The sequence below is a fragment of the Natator depressus genome, chromosome 4 (genome assembly GCF_965152275.1).
Source record: "Natator depressus isolate rNatDep1 chromosome 4, rNatDep2.hap1, whole genome shotgun sequence".
Lineage (NCBI taxonomy): Eukaryota > Metazoa > Chordata > Testudines > Cheloniidae > Natator > Natator depressus.
This window is the reverse complement of record NC_134237.1, coordinates 138289593-138299340: the sequence shown is the minus strand read 5'-3', so window position 1 is coordinate 138299340 and position 9748 is coordinate 138289593. Positions and strand designations below refer to the sequence as shown.

At 38.8% G+C, this 9748-nt stretch overlaps 1 protein-coding gene across 3 annotated transcripts in view; it reads left to right on the top strand.

The window, feature by feature from the left end:
• The first annotated feature begins 206 nt into the window (after positions 1-206).
• Positions 207-9748, top strand: part of ZNF638 (zinc finger protein 638) — a 64845-nt gene continuing 55303 nt past the window's right edge. For all 3 annotated transcript variants that reach the window (XM_074951964.1, XM_074951965.1, XM_074951963.1), the window contains exon 1: positions 207-1765. In XM_074951964.1, coding sequence (XP_074808065.1) covers positions 344-1765 — 1422 coding nt within the window. In that variant the 5' untranslated portion in view covers positions 207-343. The remainder of the gene's footprint in view (positions 1766-9748) is intronic.

Genomic DNA, 9748 nt, shown 5'->3' with positions numbered 1-9748 from the left:
TAATGTGTATATATATTTTTTAAACTATGACATTAAAATACTGCTTCATGACTTTTAAAAAATGTTTTGCTTGCATTGTGGAATCCACTGCACAAAGTAGTTGAAAAGAAAATAATATAATATTTGTGTTTTAACTTTCAGCTTTGTATTATTCTTGGAAAGTTTCGCACCACTTGTGAATTCCCTGAACCTTGGCATTGTAAGTCCACTTCTGTTGGGCCCTCCTCCTTTACAGCTTGTTCAGATTAAGACGCAGTTGGCTCTTCAGCAGTTGACATCAGCTGCCTCAGACAATTCAACACCACCTTATGCTTTGTTAAATCAGGCATTCCTGAAAATCGCCATGTTTAGTCCTAGAGGAAATTTGCATCAGAGGCCAAGAGCACCTAACCCATCTGGCTCAAAACCTCCAGGAGCTTTTAGGGGAGGTGGCATAGCAGGTCTTCAAAGAAAGCCTGCACCTGGAACACCTCAAGGAATTTCACAAAGATTTGGAGGACATGAAAATTTACAGCGGACAGGATCACGAAGAACTAATGTTCAGGTAACTCAACACAGAACCGATCCAAGGCAAGCAAAGGAGATGGCAAACTTACAGGAAGAGCAAAAGGAAAAGGTTCGTACTTCACGTTGGGATAACAATCCATGTCCAACTGGAAACACAAGCCGAAAGCATCCCGCGTCAACCCGGATCACAGAGCAGAATACAAATGTCCAGAGCCGTTATACAACAGAGAGTGCATCAAGTATTTTAGCAAGTTTTGGATTATCTAATGAAGATCTGGAGGAACTCAGTCGCTACCCAGATGACCAGTTAACACCTGAAAACATGCCACTAATTTTGAGGGATATACGAATGCGTAAAATGGGTCATCAGTTACCCAACTTACATTCTCAGAGCAGAGAAAAAGAAACTGTTGGTGGAACGGGTGGTTCAACTGTTAAGAGCAAAGTGATTGATTATGGGCACACAAGCAGGTATGGATACACTGAAGATCCTCTTGAGGTGCGTGTGTACAATCCGGAAGAACCAGCTGAAGAGAACAGAAAAGAATTTCAATCGCAGCAAACTATTTCAGTTCCACCATCCAATGTAACGTGTAACCCGATGTTTCCAGTTGAGGAATTAATGAAACAGATGGGTTTCCATAGCGATTCATCCAATACACAGTCATTTTTTCCAGTTGATGCTGCAGGCAAGGTGCCAGGATTATGTATGACACCTACAGGACTCCCAATGGTAAAACCTATGAGCCAGCCTGGGATGCCACCTATGATGCCACCTATGAGCCAGCCTGGGATGCCACCTATGATGCCACCTATGAGCCAGCCTGGGATGCCACCTATGATGCCTCCTGGGATGCCGCCTATACCCCAATCTGTGATGACACCTATTGTCCAGCAGTCTTTGACCCAGCCACCTATGGCCCAACCTGTGATGCCACCTATCAGCCATCCACCCTTTTCAGCTGAACTTCTTGCAGCTGTAAGACATCATGAAAGGATTCAGCATGAATCTGGGACTAATCAATCTAATGTACAGATTGGCTCAGGTCAGAAGAACTTCCAGACACAAGTTGAAGCTCCTATTAAGTCTCCTTTTGGAATTGTGAAAGCCTCTTGGCTTCCAGTGTTTTCACAGGCTGCTACTCAGAAGGTAAAGAGACTGCCGACTCCATCTATGATGAATGACTACTATGCTACATCTCCAAGGATATTTCCACATATGTGTTCTCTGTGTAACATGGAATGCACTCATATGAAGGTGAGTGTTTTTCAAAGATTACTGTGTAAAATACTTGTATCCAACATACGGTTACATCTTATCTTATTCAATAGTTTTTACTATGCATTAGATGACTTGTGCATATTGTGCTCCGGTATGATTCCTGATCTGTGGGTTTTAAAAGATTAGAAATATTAATACTGGCAGACACCTCTATAACTTCACTGGCTAGCCTGTTGCTCTTATGACTGTATAGGCACACAAATGTTCTTTACATCAATATTAAGGCTCTTAGGTCTGTTTGCACTGGTTTTTTAAATACTATATTTGGCAGAGAAATAAAAAAAAAATTTCATTAACACCTCATAACTAGGCCACTAGAAACACACACAGCAATTTCTATACAATAGCACAGTTTTAGGATAGATTTTCATATTGTCTCTTCCCCCGCCCCCAATCATTCTTTTAAAAAGCAGTCTGTGTGGTTTCAAAGATATCGCTCTGAATGTGAGTTGGTGCAACATGGTCTTACCAGAGACTGAAGAATAGCTCTGCGAGGTGTTAACTGCTTTCATTTATCTAACTGGGGTCTCAATTCTGAAGCCTAATTCTGAAGACCCTTTCAATGTTTAAAAAAATCTTCAAGGAGTTTGGGAGTATGGGGAAAGCAGGAGATCATTCTAGGAGGAGAAGACCTTGGGGAGTAAATGAAAGGATGTTAGAAGTAATTAAAAAAAAAAAAAAAAAAAAACGCTGGGGAATGTCATTTTAATTTCAAATATTTGCAAAATAATTCAGCATGGTTTTCATATATTTAAATTTGCCTAAACAGTGTTACCAGAAAAGTTTGCAAAACCTGGGAAAAGCTTCCACAGAATTTGGTAAAAGTTCCCAAAGATTTCCAGGTGCACAACTACTTCCTTGTTTTAAAGAGGAGTAAATGGGGTTGAGGACAATCGAGAAGCTTCTGTACTTGTGGGAATACAAGTGTATTTTAAAAACCTTTTTTTTTAATGGGCTTCAGTGCTTCTGGTTTTAGTATGTGTGTGTTTTTTATTCTGTTAAATTGTTAAAACTTAACAAAGAAATTGGGTTTTGATTAAAATAGAATGTTAATGCTGAATGTGGTAACAAATTTGGGTTTGTAATTAGTGATTTTCTTTTCTAAAGTAACGTATGTAGCTGATTCCCTTGGATGTGAACTACTCAGTATCTAGTTCACTTGCCCCTTTTAAATTCAAGTAAATATTTATATTGCAAGTATTGACTGGAAATACCGGTCTTTTAAACTGAATATTCTGCAACCTTATTTAATGTACGTGTGTTGCTGCTGAGTGGACAGTTCAGAATTCCTCACAAGAATTCATTAATGTGGCTTAGAAAAAAATGTTGCAAAACAACCAGGATATTCTTGAATGGCCTTTTTTGGAAAAACATAAAGATACAAAAGCGGGGGAGGAATCAGATTTTTAAAGCAAAGAACGAAGATCTTTCTTTCAACAAAAGTTAATTAACACTCTATAGGTATGTATTCCAAAGAGTTCATGAATCCAAATATTACTTTTGGTTTCAGCTTTCTAGTCTGTTTTTTTTCAAGTAAAACATCTGTTTTTTTGTATTTCAGTTACAATTGAAAGATTTCAAGGTAAAGATTTCTATGCATCCAACTTATTGTCCTCTTTGAACTCATGATAAATGTTATGCTGAAAAGACCAATATATGATTGAAAGCTTTTTGTACCTGAAGGTAGAACTGGATCTTCAGATGTTTTGCTTTTAGGTCAAATTTTTAAAATCTTTTTGTAAGCTTAAGTGTAGTACAACTTTGCAGAGCAATCGATTCAGACTCTCCATGGTGCAAACGGTGACTTTATAAAATGGCAAATAGGAAAAGCTTGAGACAGTCTAAAAGAAGAAAGGCAAGCAAACAGTGATGATAACAAATAGATACATAATGAACTATGAAGAGGATGAGAGAAATGGCAAAGTGGGGAAAATCCCCATCCCTTCAGCTTCTTCTGAAGTTGGGAAATATATGTCAGAGAGGATGCAGACTAGTTTCATTATTGCTAGGAAGACAGCTGAATTTCAGGTTCAAATGATTAGAATCATAGAATATCAGGGTTGGAAGGGACCTCAGGAGGTCATCTAGTCCAACCCCCTGCTCAAAGCAGGACCAATCCCCAACTAAATCATCCCAGCCAGGGCTTTGTCAAGCCTGACCTTAAAAACTTCTAAGGAAGGAGATTCTACCACCTCCCTAGGTAACGCATTCCAGTGTTTCACCACCCTCCTAGTGAAAAAGTTTTTCCTAATATCCAACCTAAACCTCCCCCACTGCAACTTGAGACCATTACTTCTTGTCCTGTCCTCTTCTACCACTGAGAATAGTCTAGAACCATCCTCTCTGGAACCACCTCTCAGGTAGTTGAAAGCAGCTATCAAATCCCCCCTCATTCTTCTCTTCTGCAGACTAAACAATCCCAGTTCCCTCAGCCTCTCCTCATAAGTCATGTGTTCCAGACCCCTAATCATTTTTGTTGCCCTTCGCTGGACTCTCTCCAATTTATCCACATCCTTCTTGTAGTGTGGGGCCCAAAACTGGACACAGTACTCCAGATGAGGCCTCACCAATGTCGAATAGAGGGGAACGATCACGTCCCTCGATCTGCTCGCTATGCCCCTACTTATACATCCCAAAATGCCATTGGCCTTCTTGGCAACAAGGGCACACTGCTGACTCATATCCAGCTTCTCGTCCACTGTAACCCCTAGGTCCTTTTCCGCAGAACTGCTGCTTAGCCATTCGGTCCCTAGTCTGTAGCTGTGCATTGGGTTCTTCCGTCCTAAGTGCAGGAGCCTGCACTTATCCTTATTGAACCTCATCAGGTTTCTTTTGGCCCAATCCTCCAATTTGTCTAGGTCCCTCTGTATCCTGTCTCTGCCCTCCAGCGTATCTACCACTCCTCCCAGTTTAGTATCATCCACAAATTTGCTGAGAGTGCAATCCACACCATCCTCCAGATCATTTATGAAGATATTGAACAAAACCGGCCCCAGGACCGACCCCTGGGGCACTCCACTTGACAGCGGCTGCCAGCTAGACATGGAGCCATTGATCACTACCCGTTGAGCCCGACAATCTAGCCAACTTTCTACCCACCTTATAGTACATTCATCCAGCCCATACTTCTTTAACTTGCTGACAAGAATACTGTGGGAGACAGTGTCAAAAGCTTTGCTAAAGTCAAGAAAGATTAGTGGTGGTTGTTTGCAAAGAATTTGTTTGCAAAGAATGCTACGTAAAGCAGCTGCCAGTATTATACAGAATTATAAACTTAAACATACATAGGAGTCTGTTTTTTCTCCCCCCTGAAACTTGGTTACCTTTGGAGTTTGGTGCAGCAACCAGTATATCACCAGCAGTAGTAACCTTACATATGATCTTGGACAGGAACTGAAGAATAAAGTAGCTGAGGTAATAGGTTATGTTAAGGTAAAACAATTCGGCCAGGATCTAAGAACATAGTAACGGCCATACTGGGTCAGACCAAAGATCCATCTAGCCCAGTCTCCTGTCTTCCAACAGTGGCCGATGCCAGGTGCCCCAGAGGGAATGGACAGAACAGATAATCATCAAGTGATCCATCTCCTGTCACCCATTCTCAGTTTCTGGCAAACAGAGGTTAGGGACACCATCCCTGCCCATCCTAGCTAATAGCCATTGATGGACCTATCCTCCATGAATTTATCTAGTTTCTTTTTTGAACCCTGTTATAGTCTTGGCCTTCACAGCATTCTCTAGCAAAGAGTTCCACAGGTTGACTGTGCGTTGTGTGAAAAAATGCTTCCTTTGTTTGTTTTAAACCTGCTGCCTATTAATTTCACTTGGTGACCCCTAGTTCTTGTGTTAGGAGGAGGAGTAAATAACACTTATTTACTTTCTCCACGTTAGTCATGATTTTATAGACTTCAGTCAGATCCCCCCTTAGTCTCTTCTTTTCCAAGCTGAAAAGTCCTAGCCTCTTTAATCTCTCCTCATATGGGACCCGTTCCAAACCCCTAATCATTTTAAATTTTGAACTTTTTCTGAACCTTTTCTAATGCCAGTATATCTTTTTTGAGATGAGGGGACCACATCTGTACGCAGTATTCAAGATGTGGGCATACCATGGATTTATATAAGGGCAATAAAATATTCTGTCTTATTCTCTATCCCTTTTTTAATAATTCCTAACATCCCGTTTGCTTTTTTGACTGCCGCTGCACACTGTGTGGACGTCTTCAGAGAACTATCCACGATGACTCCAAGATCTTTCTCCTGTTTAGCTGTAGCTAAATTAGCCCCCATCATATTGTATGTATAGTTGGGGTTATTTTTTCCAATGTGCATTAGTTTACATTTATCCACGTGCAATTTCATTTGCCATGTTGTTGCCCAATCACTTTTGTGAGATCTTTTTGAAGTTCTTCACAGTCTGCTTTGGTCTTGACTATCTTGAGCAGTTTAGTATCATCTGCAAACTTTGCCACCTCACTGTTTATCCCTTTTCTCCAGATCATTTATGAATAAGTTGAATAGGATTGGTCCTAGGACTGACCCTTGGGGAACAGTCCTAGGCTTTTCCCTGTGGATGTCCCTGCAGTTACATACCCCTGCTTAACTTGTGAGATATGATCACAGTTGAAGGTGGTCCTGATGTTCACAGTATTCTGAAGTTTAGTATTCTGTCTCTTTGATACAATACAACATTTTAATCTGAAATTAGTTTTTTAATGCCTCTCTATTGCAATAGCTTTTATGTTTTGTTCTTTCAGTATCAGAAGCTGTACAAAACCCAAAGATTATAATATTTTGTATGGCGCTGTTTAAGACCTCATAGCATTTACCAACATTAAATCTCACAACTTCCTTGTAAGGGATATGTATTATCATTCCTGCCACCATTGAAATGCAGCCATTTCTGGAGTGGAATGTAGCAATTTAATAAGGCATAGCAACCTTACCACAGTTTAGAACAGAAAGTAAAGAATAGCCTAGCCATTTCAAATTGTAGAAGGAATTTGAGGAATAATGTAATTACTTGTAGTGGAGTTTGGCAAGGACCACTGGGGTTAAAATCACTGTTGCTACAAAAACTGGCCATTGGTTCTCTATAATCATTAAAAGTGTTCAACTCCTTGGTTCTATGAAGATGGCACCAGCAGCATCACAGTCCTGTTACCATGCTGGGGTATTGGTGGTTTTCTGACATCAGAGAAGAGTGCCACTAGAACAACTTCAGGCGGTATCCTTCTGTCCATGTGTGGTCTAAGTATTGACTCAGCCAAACCCGGCTTTATCTTATGGATCTGGTCAGTTTCACAGCACATGATGATCCTGATAGGCTCCTTGAGGTTAGAGAAGCAATAAAGATTTGAACTTCTGAGTGGCCCAGATAAGTTGATTGCATGCATATTGTTTTTTATCTCCACGCCTGTACTGCTTTTTGTAGTTCTGACTGGGGTTGCTGTGCTGAATGCTGTTTGGTGTAAAAGTCTTGTAGTCAGGTTGGAGTTCTGAATAATTTTTTTTTGCCAGCAAAAAATTAAAGCCAGAAAATTGAGTTTCATCATAAATGATATTGCGAATCGTGTCTGTCTGCTCAATACTCATGTTTTTGTTCTACAGCCTTTTGTTTCAGATGGAAACTATTTTCCTGTTAAAGCAAAAAATGGAATAGCAATTCTTCTGATTATCTGTCAATATTTTTTTTAAGCGTGTTATTTTTTTCTTTCAAAATAAGCAAGCTTTTTTAAGAGGGAAAAACCACCTCTTGTGCAACAAACAAAATAACCAGGATTGTTCTAACTCATTTAGTGACTATATCCAGGAAATGTAACTTCCTTCATGACTTAACATCACAGTTCTAGGTAAATTGTACAGTAGAAATACATTATAGCTTTAAAAATGTCAGTATCCTCTTTATTTTTAGAATGAGATTGGTTTGTAATTTCAGTGTTGAATGAATTTGTTACATGCTCATCGAATATTATAATTGGGCAACAATGTTCTCGTTATTTTATTTTAGGTGTTTTAACCTTTTGTTTTAAATCTGTTTTGGGTTGAAACTTCCTGGGTTTTAAATTAAATCTGAAATCATGTGAATTGTTTTTTTCTTCCTACAAGAGAACTATGTGTATGCTTCTGCATACATTACTTAGTTCACAGGACAAAATATGATTCTATTCATCTTTATTCCTAGCTCTTCTACATAACATTCTGCAGAAAACCTGGCATGGCAGGTGTGATGCTAATGTAGATGAGGCTTGACTCTCTAAAAGAGGAACACTTACGATGCTATAGAGGGATCTTGGTTCATACCTTTTTCAGAAAGAAAATTCTTATATTGCAGGGTGGGAGAGGGATAGTCCTGGGAATTGAGGGAATCAGATTGGAAATTGGAAGGAAATACATTGGGAATGATTATATGAAATACCAGAGGGAATTGGGGAAATTAAAATTCAGAACGAATGATTAGCTTATTTGTATGTATCACTTTGTCTGCCATTCTAGTTAATGCTAGTTGGATTGCTAGCTAAAAGGAGACTTGGAAACAAAAATGGCCTCTTTACACCCCTCCCTGAAAATGAGTGGTGATTTTTCTCATTTGGGACCAGAAGGAAGATGGTGGGTGGGTTAATTGCTTTCCCTTTCGTTTCCACAGATTTATCAATTTAAACTCCCATTTTTTTAGCTACAAGTGTTCAGCCTACAGACATTTTATTCTAAGAGTAGGAAAAATGGATGCTGAGTTTTGGGAGAAGTAGTTTTATGAAAATTTATTTGTATTTTAGTGCAAGTTGCAATCTTTAAATAAGTGTATTTTGCTATGCATACAGTTTTGCAGTCAACTATGGCAGTCGTAGTGTCTCAGAGTCTGAAATGTTTTTGTGGCACCTTAGAGGTGCCAGAAGGACTCCTCGTTGTTTTTGCTGATGCAGACTAATACGGCTACCACACTGAAACCTGAAATATTTTTGTTCCTGAACGAAAACGATTTCAATAGTAGTCGTCTTTTTAAAAAAAAATAAATTAATTCTTAATATATTTTGTCAAAACAAGTGTTACTATTAAAATGCCCTTGCATTACTATTAAAGTATGAGTAATACTGTGCACTTTGAATCTTCAGAATATTTTACAAACACTAGTAATGAATCCTCACAACCCCTCTGAGACTGGTTTAAAAAAGAATAAGCGATAGGAAGTTTTATTTTAACTTTGTTTTACAGATTTTAAATAGAAATAAACTTTCAACACCTGAATTTTCTGTTTTTTAGTTTGTAACTCATGCTGCTGTTTTGGTATGTGGGTAATGCCGAGCAGTGAGGTGCTGTTTTGTACCAATTTTGCTGCGTTACTTAAGTGGAGAGATCTAGTTGAGGACAGGGTTAGTTGAATTTCCCTTTTTGTGGCTTTAAACGAAAAAAGCCATTACAAATATTTCTCTGCGCCATCTTGATAACTTCTGCTGGCATGTGGAGGAAGACAGGACAGTATTCTAAAATTTCACACAAGGTGATTTTTTTTAATATTATGTACAAACTCTGAAATGTTTTTGGAAAAATAATATACTTTTACCAGTAACTGTGTTCTTGCAACAAGGAACACTTACGGCTTCGGTAGCATGGGACTTCAATTTAATTGATTTTAAAAACTGGTTTTCATTCTGTTGCAAAACTGGTTTTACATTAGAATTTTGCTATTTTGTAAAAGTTTACATGTTTAGTTGCAATATATAATATCTGTTTTTTAAACCATTATTAAAGTGGAATGGCAATTGGCTTAAGGGAAACTTTCATTGGGATTTGAGAACACTCGGTACTTTACAAGTTTGGGGCCATAAGACCTGTCTGTACTGACAAACTGCCCGTTGGTACCAATAATTTTCAGCAAAAAGTAGGTCAATTTGCTAGTGTAGATTAGGCAATAATGTCTTTTGCCCCAGTCTTGCAAACCTTAATTAGTCTCATTTGGCCTAC